The sequence below is a fragment of the Cavia porcellus genome, unplaced genomic scaffold (genome assembly GCF_034190915.1).
Source record: "Cavia porcellus strain 051 isolate PalLab524CR breed Dunkin Hartley unplaced genomic scaffold, mCavPor4.1 scaffold_10, whole genome shotgun sequence".
NCBI lineage: Eukaryota > Metazoa > Chordata > Mammalia > Rodentia > Caviidae > Cavia > Cavia porcellus.
Genome location: NW_026947493.1, coordinates 37423679 through 37445041, shown reverse-complemented (window position 1 = coordinate 37445041; position 21363 = coordinate 37423679). Strand labels below are relative to the sequence as shown.

At 38.0% G+C, this 21363-nt stretch overlaps 1 protein-coding gene across 1 annotated transcript in view; it reads right to left on the bottom strand.

Moving 5' to 3' along the window:
* Positions 1–21363, bottom strand: part of Appl1 (adaptor protein, phosphotyrosine interacting with PH domain and leucine zipper 1) — a 37425-nt gene that overhangs the window by 4724 nt on the left and 11338 nt on the right. The window contains exons 6-20 of the mRNA XM_063257332.1: positions 20628–20669; positions 19826–19884; positions 18102–18248; positions 17174–17256; positions 15796–15954; positions 14884–15072; positions 12232–12274; positions 10399–10455; positions 5701–5792; positions 5085–5267; positions 2067–2119; positions 1297–1471; positions 1169–1205; positions 429–575; positions 93–143 (exon numbers count right to left, since the gene is read on the bottom strand). Of these exons, the coding sequence (XP_063113402.1) occupies positions 93–143; positions 429–575; positions 1169–1205; positions 1297–1471; positions 2067–2119; positions 5085–5267; positions 5701–5792; positions 10399–10455; positions 12232–12274; positions 14884–15072; positions 15796–15954; positions 17174–17256; positions 18102–18248; positions 19826–19884; positions 20628–20669 (1517 nt within the window). The remainder of the gene's footprint in view (positions 1–92; positions 144–428; positions 576–1168; positions 1206–1296; positions 1472–2066; positions 2120–5084; positions 5268–5700; positions 5793–10398; positions 10456–12231; positions 12275–14883; positions 15073–15795; positions 15955–17173; positions 17257–18101; positions 18249–19825; positions 19885–20627; positions 20670–21363) is intronic.

Below are 21363 nucleotides of genomic sequence, written 5' to 3'. Positions count from 1 at the left end.
TCACTTTACTTACCTGTTAATATTTTTAAGAAATTGTATCATACTACTTGAATTAAGATTCTTGGAAAATTAAGCATATCTTGGATTCTTACCAGTTCAGCATGCAAAGCTATCTGTTTTGCCAGTCCAACAGAATCACAGATCTAAAATGTGAAAAAAGTATGAAAAATTCAGTTCTCACATAAAAGCAAAACTTTTAAGTATCTAAGTGACTGATATAGTAATCCCTCTTTACAACACAATATAATACTGCTCAAATAAAAGGTGACTTAAGGATTCTTCAGCCCAAAACCAATACTGCTTTCCTCTGAGTCCTGAGTCTGAGTCTTAAGAGCACAGCTCAATCACACTAGGCAAAACCTGAGAGCTTTTCCGAAAAATCAGTGCAATGATATTTCCCAAGAGGAACATTTTGAAGAGAGAAATACCTTCTCCCCTTCGTTGTTGGATTCAAATATATAGCAGACTGATGACAGATTACTTTCACTTCTTCCTCCTGATGTCCGCAGTACAAATCCAAAAAGTCTCTTATTCTCCTGATGTGTAGCATACAAAACTACACAGGGCAAAGGAAACTGCCACAGAAAACACCGAAGTAAATATGAGATTTACAAATCATGATAGCAGCTCACATACATAACAAACTTGTATGTTAAATTCTGTAAAAATATTATAAACAATTTTAAAATCAAATTTTATTAACAGACTGGTAATCTAAGAACAAGTATCATATTTTGGTTTGAATAACAAGAATAGAAGTTACTGAATAATATTTTATTAGTTATTAACACATTTTACAAAATCAAATTCAGAAACAAAATAATCTACTTAGGTAAATGATTAATACACACTTGTAATTTCAAAATAGGTAATCAGAAAGTAATCATATTCATATTTTAATTCCTACTGCTAATTTTTCTATGTATGATATAAGCTTCCTAACTAAGGGGTAAATACCAAGTATCACACCAGATCATACTGATTCATTTAAGTTACACAGAACATTCAGTTGTGACTTGTTGGAGATGGGTCAGATACTTACCTGTAACAGCCTATAGACCGACCCTAACTGATACTGTCATACCTGAATGTACAGGAGCAGGGCTGTGCTCAAGTTAGATGTGTGTACACACGAGGGGACTTAAAGCTGTGATCATGTCCAACTCACCGTAAGCCTTGTAACTTGTGTCTGTGGGTCAATTAATCTGTAATATAATTTAAAATTTGGGAAACAAAATTTGAAGCTGAAATTATGTAAATAATCTTTCTACAAGCTTTTCCAGGGAGGGTACTTACTTTAAGCAGTCACAGGTAACCAGTAAGTGAGACTCTGTCATCCGGAAGATGTTGTGGATGGCCCGCGCAGCTAAGATCTGGCGCATGGTCTCATAAACAACATCTGGGTGGTCGTCTGATTTCACCTCCATAGAGCCAAGGAACCGGACAATAAACAATTGATGAAGAATAGAATCTGTAGTAGAAAAAGGAAATTACATATTCATAAACACATTTCTTTTCCAAAAGAATAAAATATATTGCCTCCTTTTAGATTTTCAGTGAAAAATTTAGGTTAAAGATGTTTTAGTTAGAAACAATCCCTAACTACAGTGCTATAGGAAAATCAATGTTTCCAATTTGAACAGCAAAAGGTTAAGGTAACACTCACCAATGCATTTGTGAGTAAAAAAGAATTCTTTGTATTATTCTACAGTTTTTCTGTAAATTGGAATTATGTATTTTAAAAAAACAGCTACTGGAAAAACTAAAAAGTTACGCTCCAGGACCAGAAGCGAAACATCTGCCGTTTGGAAAGGCTTGTCAGGAAGCGTCCACACTAAGGATTTTATTGTGAAGTCAAAGGCAGATGGCATTACAGGATGAGACAGCAGTGATGTCTTACATCAAATTTTGCTGCTTTGAGTGAACGCTAAACATTAATAAAATTGTGAAGTTTTACACATTAAAACTTAGCACAGCAGCAAAGCAAATGTAAGTGACAAATTCTTCACACAGTTTACAACTGAAAAACAGTTCTAAAACACAGGAGTATTGCATATCTGTTCTACCTTCAGTTTCAGATTTTGTACTTCCTCCAGATTCTCCAAATGGATTTGTACGCCTGAAAAGTTCACCAAAATAATACGAATTAGTGTCAGCTACCATAAGCCACACAGAAGATATCTAAGCACTGAAACCAGTTAAAATCCGAAAGTCACAAGATTTTCGTCTTAAAAAGGGAGCTCTGTAACCGCCACCCTGACAAGGAGTAACGCTAATGGCCTAGCTGCTCTCAGATGGCCCTGGCCTCACGCACTGGGCTAATCAACAGGCTAACCCCGTGCTGCTACATTCTGGGATGTGTAGAAGGACTGCAGTTTGTGACACACAGCAAAACACTGAACAGCTCAATAAACCATCCTGGAAAGCTGAATCTAAAACAAGTTAACAGAAGAACACTGACACAGCTACCATCTTAACTCCTCGAGTAAAATGCCAGGGGTTTCCCAGCACTACAAAAGCTTCTTTACATTCTCTTAAGTACATGTTGTCAGTTAAATATAATGATTTGAACAATTTCTACTTTTAGTGGCTAAGCATTTGCCTAGGACACCTGAGGGGGTTCATCCTCAACACTGCCAAAAAACAAAACCAAAATAAAGCAAAGCTCTATTTCTTAAAGTATTAGCAACAGTGCAAGAAGAAAAATAAAGATAAGAAGCTACCTTTCTCCTCAATGTGCTTGGCTTGTGGCATAACCACAATAAAGAAAAGTACAATTCAAAGTAGATTTTGGAATCAGAGAGCTAAGTTGTTCTAAAATAATATTAGCACTGAAATAGCAGAAAATTGACCTCTTTAATATATGCCTGACCTATTACAGCAAATATTGAGCATATTTCTGTAATCAAATGTAAATGAGTTTTGCTTGATCACAGCCATTCACATCCTAGTTAGTTTCCCCAACTTATTAAGTCCCCATCCTACTTATTAAATGATTTGACACTGTCACTTTTTCATCTATAGCCAAAGAAAAAATTTAACTTTCACAAAGATTCCTCCTTACAAAAATAAAAGATGACAATAATTCATAGCAATAATGTTTTACTAACTTCCTAAGCATTTTTAGCATTTCTTATTCTAATACAACATTTTCTAATAATTAAAAACTCATGTATTATCCAGAAGATTTTTCAAAATCTTGACTGAAACACCAATTTTCTTCTGCAACTGTCAGAATAGATGTCCAAAAAATAGACCTTGTAAGCTATTTAGAATTAAGTAGTGAGAAAAAATTTGTAGAAATCTTGAAAACTGGGGTAGGCAGAGAGTTCATGAACAAAAACCAAACTGCATGGGAAGTACTTCAAAGAATCAACAACTGGATCTCATCTTATTAAAAAGTTTTTGGACCTCAAAAGATATCACCAACAGAGTGAAAAGAAAACCCATGAACTGGGAAAAAATTTTAGCCAACTATCATTCAAAGGACTTCTATTTAGAACATAAAAACAATTTTAAAACATCAGGCCCCCAAAATTCAAAGAGCCAATCCAAAAATGGGTATCTGAGATGAATACACACTTCTCAGATGAAGAAATACAAATGGCAAATAAATACATGAAACAATGTTCAACATCATTAGTCATCTGAGAAATGCAAATTAAAACAACACTCAGATTCCATCTCACCCCAGCAAAAATGATTATTATCAAAAAATCATCCAGTAACAAATGCTAGCAGCGCCATGGGGCAAAAGTAACCCTTCTCCACTGTTGGTGGGAGTATAGAATGGTGCAACCACTGTGGAAATCAGTGTGGAAGTTCCTTTAAAAACCAGGATTAGAGGTCCCATTCTACTCAGCTATATCCCCTGTGGATATTTTTCTAGAACTGAAAACATCATACCACAGTGATATATGTGCACCTATGTTTACAGCAGTATAATTTGTAATAGCCAGATCTTGGAAACAACTCAAAAATCCATTTACTGAGGAATGGATAAAAAAAAGTAATATTTTTATACAATGGAATACTAACTCAGCTATAAAGAAAGATAAACTTAGGGCTGGGGACTCAGCTAAGTGGCTCAAGTGCTTGCCTGTTAAGTGCAAGGTCGCCAGGCATGGTGGCTCATGCCTTCCCAGCACTTGGAAGGCTGAGGCAGGAGAATCGTTGCGAGTTTGAAACCAACCTAGGCTACAAAGTGAGCTCAAGGCCAGCCTGAACTGCACAGCGAGACCCTGTCTCAAAAAGACAAAAAAAAAAAGTGTACTGTCATGAGTTCAATCCCTAGTACAAAAAAAAATAAAAAATAAAAAAAGAAAGATAAGCTTGAAGCTCTTATAGGTAAACAGATGCAACTAGAGACCATACTCACAAATAAATAAATCAGACTTGCATGTGTAAACACTGTATTGTCTTTTTTTTTTCTTTTTTTTTTTTGTACCAGGGATCGAACTCACCAACTCGTACTTGCCAAGCAGGCGCTCTTGCCACTGAGCTAAACCTTGGCATTGTATTGTCTCTTTAGTATATGAAACTGAAAGACTAAATAAGATCCAAAAGGTACAATAGATACTGTGAAAGGAAAATTGTTCAAAAACTGTTCAAAAGGAAAGAACAAGTGGGATAGAGGAAAGAAGAAGGAAGAGAGAGACAGAAAAAAATATATACATGTATACACACATAAGGTAGCTAAGATAGTTGTACTATCGTTCCATTCGTTTACTGAAAGGAAAACTTCGCGCTCATATTGTGTAATCTACTTGGCATGCCTACAGCTGGTAAATCTGAGCAACTATTTTGAAGACAATAATAACCACTGTTAATCTGCAATTCTGTGTCATTTTTATTTTTCTAATTCTCTTTTTAAAAAATGAAGTAGTTTTAGAATTAGATTATCTCCTTTAACTGAGGCAGAAGATAAAGCGAAACACATGTATGATTCTTTCCTAATTATTACATTCATGTTAGGTACCTAAGCAAGCACAGTGTATCTGATGCACATGGTGTGAAGGAGAGGACAGAATCAGAATCAGAGCCCTTCCAAATCACAGCAATGGCCCTGTCCCGCCATCACCCACCTGCCTCCCAGGCCAGAGGCCTTGGCCTGACCGGACTGATCTTCGCACACAGGGGAGATGATGTCGAACTGTATCGGGGTGTCTGGTGCAACAAGGGAATCTAAAGATAGGGCAGCCAGACTGGTGGACTCAGAGCCCAAGGATCCTGAACTGCCAGTTCGAGCTGTTGGTGGCCGAGATTGTCTAAACACATACAGACACCAAAAAAAAAAAAAAAAAAAAAAAAAAAAAAAATCAGAAGGCAGAGCATTTGGTTTTCTCTTCTGGAAATCACTTAACTATTAAAAAGAAGAAAGTATTTTAAGCCAATGAGAATAAAGCAGTTTTAACATAAACACAATCCCAAATCACAGCTATTTAACGACAGACATTTTTCTTTCCAATTAAACTCAAAAACATAAATCGCCCCAACTATAGATTTATCTGCAAACACTAAGAAAAACTGAAGTTCGCATTCAGCACCGCACCGGTAAACTTCCTATTTTGAGAATGACCTCCTCTGATGCTCAGTATCTGTCAGTGCAGGACCTACTCATGAGGTTGTGCTGCCTAAGGTCCAAGCACTACTGACACTTCTCACAGCACATGCAGTACTTCAACTCTGCAATTAACTCACCCTGCCGGCCGCAGGCTCTCGTGTCTTTGTTGGAAAGATGGGGAAGGGGTGACAGCTTCCAGAGCTGACTGGTTTACTCGTGCAGCAGTTTCCTATTTTAATTTTGTTTTTAAAGAATGAAAATTAGTAAGGTAGAAAACCAAAAACTTGAATGAAGTTTTCTAAACTGTCAGAATGCTTTTGAGTATGCTTAAAGTATCAAGTAAAGCTACTGAAGCAGTTCTACATCCTGTTGTCTGATTAGGGAACACAATTTCACGTTAGCTTCTCTAATTCCAGAACACAGGAGGTTGAGTGAGGTAGGAGGTTCCCCAGGAGTCCCAGACCACCCTGTACAACACAGTGAGTTCAAAGCCACCTGGACTACTTAACAAGACCTTGTCTCCAAAACCAAAACTAGTGGTAGGCGTGGTGGCATATCCTTGCAATCCCAGCACTCAGGAGGCTAAGGCAGGAGGACTGCTGCCAGTCTGAGACTAGCCTGGGCTACAAAGTAAGCTCAGGCCAGGAATATAGCTCAGCAGCATAAGTGCCTGCCTGACAAGTACAAGGTTCTGAGTTCAATTCCCAATACCAAAAAAAAAAAAAAAATCAAGTGAGGTCAAGGCCAACCCGAACTGCCGAGCAGTTCAGCCTGTCTCAAAAAAGACAAAATAAATTAAATTTAAAAATGGTTTTCTTGTTTCCTACAGTCTAGAAAAATGACTTTTCTAGTAACATATATAACAGATACTATTTAACTACTATTTGTTCTCTAATACTATTTGTTCTCTAATAACCAGATATTTGGGGGATTTTTAAAAAATTTTTCGTTGAGGGTGTTTTTTGTTTTTGTTTTTTTGAGATTAGGCTTTTTTTTTTTTTTTTTGTCTTTTTATTGGTACAGGGGATCGAACTCACAACTGCCTGCTTGCAAGGCAGGCGCTTATGCCGCTGAGCTAAATCCCTAGCCCCGTTGTTTTTGTTTTTTTGAGACAAGGTCTCAGTTACATAGTTCAGGCTAGACTTGAACTCCCTACGTAGCCCTCGTTGGCCTCAACCTCGTGGCAATCCTACCGCCTCGGCTGCCCCATGGCTGGCATTACAGGTGTGCACCACCACACCTGACCACTACCACATAGTTCGAACTAAGCTTGTATTGCTAGGACCAAGCAGACACTGAATACACTGAATAAAGAAATTTTGGAGTAGGAAAATTTCACAAAATACAGAAGTTGTTATTTTATAACTTTGCTGGTAAATTTTTCATAATTTTCCAGAATGTATTTACACTCAGAAATATCTGTGTTTATTAATTTATAAAATTATCATGGGCCTTTGCAAAACTTTAAAGAAAGTTTTCCGTAAGAAATGATCTTAGAACTCTTGTTTCATTTACAGTAACAGCTAAATAAATGATATTAAAGACCTACTCTGATACACATATAGTTAACACACTATTCTATACAACCTAAACTGTTAACATGATAAATTTTGTAATGTTTTTTACAATTTTAAAAAAATGGTCTTTGTGGAGGATTAAACACTGGTGGTCAACTTAACACCAGCTAAATTGGACCAGCGTGGTGCTGAGTAGCGTCCACCTGAGGACTGTTGCACAAAAAGGGAAATGGAAAGGAAGAGAGCAGCACCGCAGTCCTCCTAAGTGGTGGTGTTTGGAGCTGTGGTTCTCCTGGAGGAACTCATGCTAGCTGCCCTGATACTAACTCGGCTGTTCTCATCAGCAGAGGAGCTCCGTACCTCACTGTCGCTGAGGACAGCTGTGGTTCACTTTGGGTGAGCTCTGGTCCTTATGTTGAGCATCACTTCTGACTAATCTGCTAGAGAGCCGCTGGCTTCCTGATATGAACTCGACTGTTCTCATCGTTAGAGGAGCTCGGGACCTTATTGTCACTGAGGACAGCTGTGGTACTTCTTGGAGGAGCCCTGGTCCTTATTTTGAGTGTTGCTTCTTGACTCCAGTGCAAAACCCTCAACCTCCTGGCACAGCTCCTTCACTTTGCTGGCACAGACTTTCTAGCTTCCACTGCTGACCTTTGGACCTTCCTGGCAGATTCGTAAAACAGACTTAAATGAGTCATTGTCGTGGGTTCTAGGCCTCCAGCTGGACTTGTGGGGGGCACTATCCTGGGCTCTAGGTCTTCAACTGGACTCATGCAGGACACTGCTGTGGGATCCAGGCCCTTTGCTGGATTCTCTAGGTCTTTACCATGTAGGCACATCTCCTGCACTTCTTGCATTTGACTCTGGGGTAACTAGTATAAAATGTCACTATAAATTATGTGTCCTGTATAAAATTGTTTTCCTTGCAACCCTGACTACAACAGTCTTTAAATTGGAAAAAAAAAAATGACAACAAACAATAAAATTGTTTCCTTCCTGTTACAACAGTCTTTAAATTAGAAAAAAATGACAACAGTTTTACAACTGTCTTACAGTTTACAAAATTAACAATGTAATCCCCAAAACATTAAAACTTCCATTTTCATTAATAAAGCTGTAATAATTCTGGATAACCTGAAAATACTAACAATTAGAGTTTTAATAAGTGGCAGGAAAGAACTATAGGTATGTATTATTCAAATGTAAACACTGTGTTCCTTAGGTATTCCCTAAACAATAAAAAGATTTATATTTTGATTTTATTTTTTGTTACTCTCAGGTTACCAAAGGAAAAACATATTGGCAGGAAGAAGTGCAAGTCACTAAAAGCAAAGGGTGTATTTACCACTAGTACCAATTTTCTAATATCAAACTCAAGCTTATTATAAAACTAACAAATTACTAATATCTGGGTTTTTTTAAATTTCATTTTATTTTATTTTATTTATTTATTTTGGTGCCAAGGATTGAACTCACAACCTCACACTTGCCAGGCAGGGGTTATACTACTGAGCTAAATCCCTGGCTAAAAATAACAAATTGCTAAGATTTTGGAGGGGATAAAATGAACACTGGAATTTCAGCACTCTGTAAGGTTGAGGTAGGAGGAACTGCATGTCTGAGCTTAGCCTAAAGCACTTAGAAAGACCTGGTCTAAAAGTAAGAAAGGGGCTGGGGACATAGCTCAGTGCAAAGCCCTGTGCTCAATCCCCGATACATATAAAATAAAATATAATATTTTAGAGGTCATGAGACTTTCTATCTTAAATTCAAACTTCTTCCTGAGCATTTCTGTGTCCTGGCTGGCACTTCAGAGTCATTTTGATAAAATCAAACTTCTTTTCCAAATTGCTCTTCCCTTCATCCAAGTTTAGAACCTGGAAGACATCTTCACTTTATGCTTCTCCTTCAACTTTCACACAGATCAGCTGCCAACTAGTCTAGACCCTCTCATCTGACCCAGCATTTCAACAGTAGTTGAAGATTTAGAAGTGTGAAGCTTTCCCAGCTGAAATCCTTCAGCTGGCATCACCCTCTGGCCACTTCTGGAAGACACTGTGTCACAGCGCAGTCAGGTCAGTAAGAACTGAAGATTAGGCAGCTCCTGTGCTAAGGCCATGTTTTTCCCAACTCCATTCTTCGCGGTATGGATCCCCCTGATTCCTTCCACAGTAGGGTACTGGCTACTATGCCTAGTGTGGTTAGATTGTCCTGATGGCTATGTCTATACTGCAGGACTCATCAGGTTTAATATGCTTGCCAACCAAAGAATAATTTGCAATGCTAGGAGTTCAGGCTCTATTATAATATGTATTTTAACAAGATCCCAACTTATTTCTATGCACATTTGTTTTCTATTAACTTTTTTTTTTTTTTTTGGTACCAGGGATTGAACTCATGACCACATGCTTGCCAGGCAGGCGCTTATGCTGCTGAGCTAAATCCCTGGTCCTCTATTACTCTTTATTGACAACCTCTAATTATGCTACTAGTTTCAAAATAAATATCTAAACTGAGCACAGTGGCTCATGTCTGCAAACTCAGCGCTTGGGAAGCTGAGGCAGGAGATCACTGTGAGTTCAAGCCCAGCCTGAAACACATGAGTTCAAGATTAGCCTGAAATATATAATGAAACCTGTCCTCCCACACACACACCAGAAAAAAAAAACCTCTGCATTTGTGGTTTGGTTCTGTTTGCTATGTCGTTTCTTTTTCTCAAAACACAAATTCTAAGACAGATTTCCAACATCACAGAATACCCTTTAAAGCTCACATTCACACTGATGCCAACATTTTCAAAACATAAGCCTCTTGTCATCACCACACGGTTTTGAGCACTCTCTGTTCTACTGAACCCAGGGCCTTGACAGAGCTCCATGCCCAGTCCTTTCATCTTCTCACTTAAATAGCTAGGCTGACCTGAACTTGTGATCCTCTTGCCTCAGTCTCCCAGAATGCTGGATTCAGGTATGTGCTACAACGTCCAGCTGAAGTTTTAGTTCCAATTTCACCATAAGGACCGGCTCCTAGAGGGCAAAGGCCATGGCTTGCTTTTCTACATCTCCCTACTGCCCTGTATACAATTCAGAGCTGAACTGCCAACACCCAGTAACCAGCTGTTGACAGGGTGATTTTACTGTCTTTTGAAATAATACATTGTTCCAAGAAGATCACTCAGAACATACAGGATAAATTAAAAGCTACCTGCTTGAAGTCAAAAGATTATGAAACCTGAGAAATTATGACTCTCCTAAAAGCTCTGTAGCCACAGAATTAGTTTCACTAAATCTGGATAATGCAAAATAAAAATATTACCTCTGGATTTTCTGTTAAGTATATTTGTTTAGATATGTTGTTAATTGTACAAATCCACTGCAAGAGAAAAAACAGAAAAAATGTGATTAAATATATTTTTCAACATTCATTAGGGATGTAGCTCAGTAATAGCACACTTGACTAGTAAGCATGAAGCCCTGAATTCAATCCCCAGAACTGAAAAAACAGTTTTTCTTCTAACAGAGAGTGTCCAATAGTCAACAGCAACAGACATTTCATCAAAAGTAGCATACAGTCTTAGCCAGCATGGAAGCACACTCCTGTCATCCCAGCACGTGGAGGCTGAGGCACCAGTACGGTTGCAAGTTCAGGAACAGCCTGGGCTACAAAGTGAGCTCAAGGCCAGCATGAACCACCTAAAGAGACCCCATCTCAGAAAGACAAAACAAAAAAAATCCGAGTTTTTACCTGGGGGCTGGGGTGCAGTCAGCTGAAGAGCACAGGTTAGCATGCTCCAGGCTGGCTTCAATCCCCAGCATCAAATATAAAACAAAACCAGGCAAAAATCTCGCTATAAATATATGTGTATAAGAGTGCATGCACCAGATTAATTTTAAAATCCTGGTTTTATTCCATAAAGTACAAATATAGCAATCATGCTAAATTACAATTTAATAGTCTGTATTTACCTTTTTACGTTACTTCCTTCCTTAACTTTCAACAAATAAAAGTCTGAACTCAGATAAACACCACCAAAAAAAAAGAAGGATAAATATCTAAATATCCTCCTGGCGAATGTATTTTACATACCTCTCTCCTTCAACACAGACAATATTCTCTCTTCCATATCTTCTGCTTCACACGCAAGGATTTCAGTGCCTGATAAGCCTCCTCACTAATCTAAGACTTTGTTTGGTAAATCACAGAGAGCAGAGATATTTGTCTGTGTTCCTCAGATACCAAAAGCAAATTTTAGCAAGCACTCTCTTCCATGAGAAGTAAATAAAGGTAGATCTCTACCAGTTTCCAACCTTTCTGAACCAGCACAACTAGAATACTTGATTAAAAGGCTAAAATTCAAGCTATGGTGTGTTTTCATGGAAGCATATTTACATTCTGAAATCTAAGTCCGTGGGAGGACTCCACCGTCTGTGTCTGGTACAGGAAGAGTAAGGGTGGAAAGGCTGACGAGGAGCAGAGGCTCCCGGAGTTCTGTTTTTCTGTCTTTGACTTCCCCAGGGTTTTGAGCTGTAGCTGCTTCCACCACTCGCTTCAGCAAATAGCATCTCCAAGGGTTGCCAAGAGAGAAGAAAGAATAAACTAAACTGTTCCCTCACCACACTAACAGCCGGATAGAAGCAACATTCACTGCTGAATTTGTGCCTTTAAGAGAGCAGAACATTTATCTTTAAAGGTCCCTCCAACTATAAAATCCTATGAGAAACTTGAAAATGTTGACTGAAAGCAAAAAGACTAAAAGACATTTTTAACTTACTGGGTTTTCCAAAATTTCTACAATGATCACATTAATGTTTTACCCTCAGAAAAATTTTATTTCTTTTGTTTTTGGTACCAGCAATCAAACGCAGGACCTTGCACTTGCCAAGCAGGCACTGTGCTACTAAGCTAAATCTCTGGTCCAGGTAAGTATTTTTAAATGTGGCTTAAGAAATCAATTAAAGGGCCTGGGGATTTAGTTCAGCAGCACAAGCGGCTTCCTGGCAAGCTCGAGGTCGTGAGTTCAATCCCTGTTACCAAAAAAGAGAAATAAACTAATAGCTAGGGATTTAGCTCAACACCTGCCTGGGAAGCACAAGGTCCTGAGTTCAATTTCTAGCATCAAAAAAAAAAAAAGTTAACTAAAAAGTTTACCTCTTCATGGTCTTTTTTACTCTCTGCTTGCAAAATTGAAGATCTAAAAAAAAAAAAAAAAAGCTTCAGCCACAATTCAAAATAAACAAAAGCACAATCAGTATTTTAAGAAAAGAATACCACCAGAGGCATTAGGCCTAAAACTTTTAACAGCTCTGACTTTCACTGTCTAGACCAAGACCCAGCAATAGCAGAAGTAGGCGCAGGTCCTTAGAATATGAAAGTATGCTACAGCTGAGAAGGCATCAGAAGTTCTGGTGCCTGTATCAGTGACCATCCTAGAAAACAGGAGCTTCAAAAAAAGAAAAGAAAAATAGTAACCCCATTATTGTTAGTTTCTCCTTTAATACTGTTAAATCAAGATGTCAATATGCGGACTCACTAACAATAATGTAATGTTTGGCTTTTCTGTGGGTGTTAATATCTAGGGTGGGGAGAGCTGGTTTTTCTTGAGGCAGGGTCTCATATGGCCTTGAACTCATTTACGTACCCAGAAGGGCCCTGAACTTACTGCAATCATCAGCCTCCCAAGGGCTCTATGAGTATGCACCACCACACCCAGCACCACACCCAGCTAGATGTTAATATTTCAGGTTACAAAAAAGTACTTTTTACTTTTTTTTTTTTTTTTTTTTTTTGTCTTTTTGGGACAGGGTCTCACACTATGCAGTTCAGGTTGGCCTTGAGCTCACATTGTAGCCCAGCCTGGTCTCGAACTTGCAGTGATCCTCCTGCCTCAGCCTTCTGAGAGCTGGGATTACAGGTGTGTACTACCACATGGTTTGGAAACAATGATTTTGATAAGTTAGTTGGCTGTACTATCTATTTTTAAAGGGTAAAGACTGAATTTATTTATTTTCATGATTTTTTTTTCTTGAGACAGAGTTCAGGCTAACCTGGAATATACCATCCCCCTGCCTCAATTTTCTGATAGCTCAGATTCAGACATGTCCTTCTGTAACTGCCTCAAAATATCTTAATTTGTATATATACAAATTCCCAGGGGCAAACTGACTTTCTGGGAACCCAGAGGCTGCTCTGAAATGTTAAGTTCAAAGGTCAAAATTAACATTTAATTGAGGGTGACTCACAGGTAACCTAAATATCCATCATTAGGAAAATGTTTAAATTATAACAAATGTGCTGGGCTGGGATTTAGCTTAGCAGCGTAAATGCCTGCTTGGCAAACGCAAAGTCGTAAATTCAATCCCTGGTACCAAAAAAAAAAAAAAAAAAAGAGGTTATCATTGTAACAAATGTGTTTACAAACACTATATTCCAACCATTACGAGATGTTTTTAACAAGTGGCTGCAAATTCAATATGAACATATAATTTCAATCTTTAGATTGTGCCTAAGGCTGGGTGTGGTGGCATACACCTGTAATTCTACCTCTCTAGGAAGCTGAGGCAAGAGGATCACAGCTTCCCTGCCAGCCTGGGCAACGTTTCAAGATACTGTCACAAAATTTCAAGAAATTAAGAAACAGCTGGGACTGCAGGCCAGCACAAAGGCCCACAATTCATTCCCCAATGCCATTTTTTAAAAAAATGCTCAAGATAAAAACTGGAAGGCAAAAAACACAAGTTAACTGGGTTTTTTTTCTTCTGGTTAATAAAATTTTAATTGTTCTCCCCCACTCCCACCCCATTTTGGGTTTTGGGGGCATTGGTGTGGTACAGAGGTATAAACCCAGGGTTTTCACACTGACCTACGGCCCAATCCTTTTTAAATTCTTTATTATGTGACAGCCACCCAGGCTGGACTAGAACCTTTAATTTTCCTACCTTGGCCTCCTCAGTGATGGATCACAGACATGTGCCACCATACCCAGTGACCCTAACTCCTTTTTAAATTTCTCTGTTTTTCAAAAACTGTTTTATGCACTACTTTATAGATTTTCTCTTTTTTACTTTTTTTTTTTTTTTTTTTTTGTGGCTAGCAAGAATCAAACTCAGCCTCACACTTGCCAGGCAGGCACTGTATACCTGAGTTAAATCTCCAGCCCCTAGATTTTCATTTAATGGAAAGGTATTAAGATTTTTATAGGATGTCATAAACATTAATGGACAGAAAAGTCTGATCAGAATATCTGATTAACATTTGACAGACACTGTTTAATACCCCTTACATGCTGAGCACACAATGACTTCTATTCTCCCTATCATTTAAAAGTGGGAATTACTAACCATACCTACAATTTACACAGCTCATAACAAAGACTGGAGGAGAAAGTAACTTGTCTTAGCAAAGTAAACAGGGAATCCGGATTGGGGCTTTATGACCCTGCAGTTGGCAATCTTACTTACGCAGCTTCCCCACACCACGCAAGATTTCCAATGACCAGTCTAATATGCAATCATAGGTAAACTGCTATTTGCCCAAGTCAGAAAATTCACTGATTTCTGTAAGATTAAAAACCAAATTACCATAACACATAGTGAATCTAAAATGTCTCTATCGCCTTGCAAGCAGGCGGTTGTGAGTTCGATCCCCGGTACCAATAAAAATGAAAAAGACAAAAAATAAAATAAAATAAAATAAAATAAAATAAAATAAAATGTCTATATCATTTCTAACAAAAGGAATTATCTTGCATTTCAGTAGCTTAATGTAGTAGAGATTTTACTAGCTGTAGAAAGAAATACTAACTTTTTTCCATCAAAAGAGGTGATCTGAAAACAGTAGCGCCTGTCTTCGCAGTCCACGGCCATCACTGAGCAGTTGTCTATGTCCATGGCGAGGCCTCCGGCCACATCTCCACGGGCTTGGCTCATTAGGTTTCCACCCTGCGTGAAGTAAAACTGTCTATCCCAAGTAGATGACACCAAGCCTGTTTTACTAAATGAAGAAAGTACATTCATGTTTTAATAGTGACACACCTAAGACGACCTTATCAGCCAACCACAAGACAACACATGTTGCAAAAGAGGCACCAATGTGTCAACAAAACATAATAGTCTCTACACGAATTTATGTCTCAATGTGTGCAGTTACCAAACCAAGGCTGGAAATTATCAAATTGTAGCTATTTTATAATGATGATCCATAAAATTTAAGTTATAGTCCAAAATTCCAAGGAAATAAATTCAAAAGGAAAAATTTTATTTTATTTTATTACCTTTTGGGTAATAAAATCTGACTTGATATTGTCAAAATGTGTATTTTAAAGCATGTAAATGATATGTAATAGTATTCACATTGTGATAGATTGAAGCTCAAATTAGTTTCATTTTTTTAAAACTCTAAATTAAGGATGCTGGGATTTAGCTAAGGGGCAAAAGCACCTGCCTGGCAAGCATGAGGTCACGAGTTTGATCCCTGGTACTAAAAAAAAAAAAAAAAAAAAACCCTCTAAATTATGCAACAAATACTTAGGTAGAATTTTACTTTGAAATGTATTCATGTACTGCACATGTCAACAAGTTCCCATAAATACTAATCCCACTAAAAAATTTACCTTCAGTAAAATCAAAGCACTTGGCAGACAAAGATCAACTATGCATTTTATTCATTTCATATTACAAGACATACAGTATATGAAAATAGCAACACTTTTCTTACTTCCTAGCATTAAGGTATCCAGCCTTCCGGGTTAAATTTCGATTAACAGGAAATCTGGTGGGGTCTGGGTCGGGCACATACAAAGGGTCACTGGCCACTTCCAAGTCCTCTATCGTCTGCTGCATTGTCTCTACATCGCTGTCCATTTCCCTGCGAACACTGAAATAGACAACAGATTACTTATGATCAGTCAACCAATATAAGGACACTTAGCAATCAGGGTTACCTACATATTTGGTGTTTTGTTGCTTCTTTTTCCCTATATATTTGTTTTGTACATATTTTCTTAAAGAGAGAAGCAGTGGCACAGGTAGTTCAAATGATATGAAGAAAATATTTTGAAAACAATATTAAATTAAAAAACTAAAGAAGCCATGCTAAATTCCTCACTCTGAAACTTATCAAACTGCTATGTCCTATGCCTTTAAAATATAATCATTACTAGGTATGGTGGTACACACCTGTAATCCTAGCATTTGGAAGGCTGAGGCAGGAGGATTGCTAACAGATCAAGGCCAGCCTCAACTATAAAACAAGACCCTGTCTCAGGAAAACACACACAAAACACAATCATTCTCAGGGTCAGGGATAGAACACAGTGGTCCAGCACCTGCCTACCATGCTTGAGGCCCTGAGTTTGATCTCCAGCACAGGCCAAAGGGAAAGAAAAAATCACCTTCATCTCTCTCCAAACCTATGACAGCCCACATTACTGCTCAAACTTTCAAACTCGATGAGAACATTACTTTCTCTAGGCTTTGATGGCGTAAAAGCAGAGTTAGCATGTGATCTTCCAAGCGTAACCCACATCACAGTGTGAAGAAAACCTCACTCATGGGTAATGACTACTATGTGTCTATTTTATCCAAATATAAGAGCAAGTCCTGAAAAACTTTTAAGTTTGATATTGTTACAAAATTAAGAGTTTATATTCTAAACCAGACATGGTAGCACAGGCCTGTAATCCTATCAGTTGGGACACTAAGGCAGGAGGACTGCCGTGAGTTCAAGACCAGCCTGGACTACGAAGTAAAACATCTCAAAAAACAAAACAAGTTTATATCCTAGAGAAAAGGAGGAGAGGAGAGGAGGGAAGGAGAGGGGAGGGGAGGGGAGGGGAGGAGACAGGGGAGCAGGAGGGAGGTGGGAGGGTTAGGGAGGGTGGGGGGAAGAGGGAAGCAGCAGCCTCAGATCCTGTGGAAATGCCTGCTGGCAACTGTGAGGTTCCAGGACCCCACCTCCCAAAAAGAACCATGTGAGAAACGCAGCAGAGGAAATACTCCTCAGGAAATTAAGCAATACTACTGCTAAATTCTGGCATTTAGCTATTAACTTCTTCACTACACTTAATTTTCAGTCTTAAGGAAATAATACTTACTTTTGCACACTTGTTCCAATATTAGCTAAAAAGTCTTCCAGTTGTTCACTGAGATTTTCAGAACCCATCTTAAAGAAACTTATCTGAAATGAAGGAAGAATGAGTACAAGGACAAACACATATAAAAATTTACTTAAATCTTTAAATAAATCATATCAACAATCCCTGAGGTACATGGTTAAGTAAAAACAACAACAAAACCCTTCCTTCAATTTATGTACTAATAGGTTACAGTTTGCAAAGCCAAGAAAACTGGGATTTAATTCTAGGGCACATCCTCTAATACTTTGCAACAGAAAACTCATGCAAATGTATGATAAGTAAATTTTAGAGCAATTTAAATAAATCATATGGATTTATTAACTATTTCATGTTACTACAGTGTAAGTTTTACATCTGAGGAATAATAATGAATATTCAAGTTTCTTTAAGTTCGTGACTTGTAAGGAATTAACATCTTATCTCACACTGCTCAGAACTCAATTTTCTAGCTTCCTTCCTGATGCATAGCTCTTCGGGCACCTTAGAGTTTATCTAAATTTTTAATTCGGGAACACGGAACAAACTCAAACGTGTTTATTCTCTTCCAGATCACACAACAAGAGCAAGTGGACACTCCAGCAATAGGCAAAGCTGTGTGATTCACTTAGTTTTCTGCTCCCGTTCCCAGCTGGGGTGAACAAGCACAGAATATAATGTAAGTGACCTCATATACCCCGAAACACTTGGAATCTTTATTTCCAAGGGAAAATGATTCTCTTCAGCTTCCTTAACGTAGTACAGTGATGACATTTTAAAATTATTTAGAACCCAAACACAAGTGAGGATACTGGCAACTGCTGATAGTATTTTTATATTTACTGTAAATATCAAGCTTGACATCCCTCTTTCAGAGCAGTTATAATCCAAAATACAGTACGGCACGCACCTGAGCTTGCATGTACCCCAGCAGAGGTTCTAACAGTGCTATTTTCTTCTTGTACTGAAGAGTGTTTAATGCACAGAAATAATGCATCATGGTCTGGTGCTGCTTTTTTCTGGAAGTGTACACATCTTCTGTCACTTCATACTTTACCTTTGAAAGAAAAGATTTAAGACACTATTATGCACTTAATTTGGGAATATCTTCAGCAGTGTCTATGGGGGAAAACCTGCCAAGGGAAATACTTTTATCATTACAATTTGCCATAACTTTTGTTTTCTGATCTATTAGAAATCCTTCAATACACTAGCTAAGCTGATTTTCCTGTTTAACTCCCAGCCACATCATTAGTAAGATGCCTATCTGAAAATCATTAAAGATGTGAATATCTAAAATAGCTATGGCAGAGAAAGTCTGCCACGTGGAAGAAAGGCAAACAAGTGTTACTGACTTCCCCTGGTCTCCGACTTTGGCAGTTCACAGCACATGTTCTCCCTCCTGGTTCTCTACCTACCTGCTTGTCTTCCTTCACGCATTCTTAAACTGTGTTCCAAGTTCTTTTATTCAGACAGCATATTTGTACTGAACACTTACTATATAATATGCATTAGAGTCTTCCCTTTCTTAGAATTCCTGATCAAGAATATTCCAAGGTAACACTTAGTGATCACAAATTTTTATCTCCTGTCCTCACTCTGGCAGAGGAACCGTGTCTCCAGCTGATGTGACATGTGGAATACATGTGTTTATGTACTGTACATCTACAAAACAGATGGCCATAATGTTTCCTCCCAAAAAACCTGCTCTCCTGTTTTATTTCTTAGCTCTCTTAATTACTCCAGGATCTATCAATTATCTAAGTAATCTAACACTCATATTTTATTCCCCTTAACCAAAAGCCTCTGCTCAAGAAGTACCTCCCAGTCAGTAGTGGCACACACCTTTAATCCCAGCTAGAGGACTGAAAGTTCAAGGCCAGCCTGGACAACTTAATATGACCCTACATCAAAATAAAAAATAAGGGGCAGAGGAGCTGAAGGGAATGGGGAAGGGAAATGAGGAAGACAAAACAAGTTAAATCATGAACAGGTGCAAATCCTCTTAGATGAATGTGATCATTATACATACCAATAAAATCTAATGTAAAAACTAAAATTAAAATTACATTAAGAACAAAGCCAGGCATGGCCACACACACCTGCAGTCCCAGCACTTTGAAGGCTTGGAGCAAGAGGATTGCTGACAGTTCAAGACCAGCCTGGGCTACATAGTTCAAGGCCAGCCTGGATTTCAAAGCAAATCACATCTCAAGAAGCAAAAAAATTAAAAACATAAAAATAAAAAGGAAAATGCATTGGGAGTGTAGCTCAGTGGCAGAGCACTCCTGGGGTCAATCCACAGTGCCTCTCCTCCTCTGAGACCGTTATTATATCTCTGCAAACTATCCCAAAAGCTTTTCACTGGATTCCCTTTGGTCCTGGCCTGTTGGCGTCTTCATTAATTTTTCTGTTCTACAACACAACTACATTGTTCCCCTTCCCAACTCACAATTCTTTGGTGGCTGCTCATTTCTTCTAACACAACTTTCCAGGCTATTTGTACAGTGACCTAGCCTCAAAACATCAACTAAACCCAACCAAACATACATGTGAATCCCTGGCTCTATTCCTAGACTGGGAAACCGCCTATAGCAAGAGACTTATCTGAGAGAGAGCCTGTGCGTAGCCCACCTTATCGTTTTCTCTTTTCTTGGACAATCGGCTGTATCTGTTAATTGCAGCATCATGATCTAGAAGGGAGAAAGGAGTGTTGACAACCAAACGACAGTGCGCTGCAAAGCTCACGAATGCTGTAATGTCCCTCACACACATAGCTTTCTCTAAATGTACTAACCAAGATTTCCCTACCATGTGATCATCATACTCAAACTTCCCCACAGCCAAGTTCCCCTTAAATTGTGTGTCTACTTATCAAAATGGTAAAAAAATTCCAAGGTGCTTTTAGAGACAGGGTTTCACTATGTAGTCCAGGCTGGCCCTGAACTCACTATGTAGCCCAGACTGGCCTTGAACTCGTGGCAATCCTCCTGCTTCAGCCTCCCAAGTGCTGGGATTACTGCATGTACCACCATGCACAGCATGGAAGGTAAAGTGTGTTTTTTGTATTTTTTTGGAAGGCTAAGTATTGTATCACCTTTTTTTTTTTGTCTTTTTCCTTTTTATCAGTACCAGGGATCGAACTCACGACTGCCTGCTTGCAAGGCAGGCGCTTATGCCGCTAAGCTAAATCCCCAGCCCCCTGTATCACCTTTTTGGAAATTATGAAGATAGTAAACTAGAAGACTAATATAATAAGCCATTTAATTTTTTCTCTAAACAAGGTATTCAAGTAACATTGAGTTAAATAACATGCACTTAAAGTTTGGATTATGTTCATTTTCTTCAATTATTACAAAGAATCAACCATGCTCTAAACTGATAAATGTATCAATAAAAAAGTAAGTGTATAAAGTATTCAGAAAAAAGGGCTTACCATTACTAGCAATCTGAAACACTTCCTTCAATGTTAGAATTTCTGAAAAGGTTCAAGAATAACTTCTGTTTAGCATATTTATGAAATACCTTAATATTTGTTTACAAAGCAATAAATGCCACTGAAACTACAATTAAAGCTCTAAATAATATTTTATACTTCTAGACTTAAGTGCAAATTACTATAGGTATCAGCTAGTCTATGAAACATTACAAAAAAATCTACTTGATACAAATAAATAATGTAACATGAAACAAATTTTAAAAACCTATTATTACGTTACAATATGCAAATATTCTTAGTGCTTACTAATTCATTTTTTGACATATGACTAATAATTTCAAATGTTGAATGGGAGAAAAGTACATCTTATTAATAAGATTAGGTCAATTGGTCCCCTTATAGAGGAAAAAACCTGTTTCTTGACCTTGGAAATACCATTCAAAAGGATCATTAAAATTATTTACTCCATTGCAGCAATACATCAGTCTTTATTCTGTATACAGTTTAATTTTTTTACAAATGACTAATACATTATTAGTTCATTGTTTCTATTCTATCTATATATTTTAGAAATCAGTCTACACAATTGAATTTATAAACTGTGAAAAGAAAGATCCACTACAACACCACCCTCATTTTATCACCTAGAAACAGTAAATGGGCAAAAAAAAATCCACAAACTACTAAGCCACTAAGATGTGAGATGTCCAGCCTCTCTACTCCCTGCCGGAGC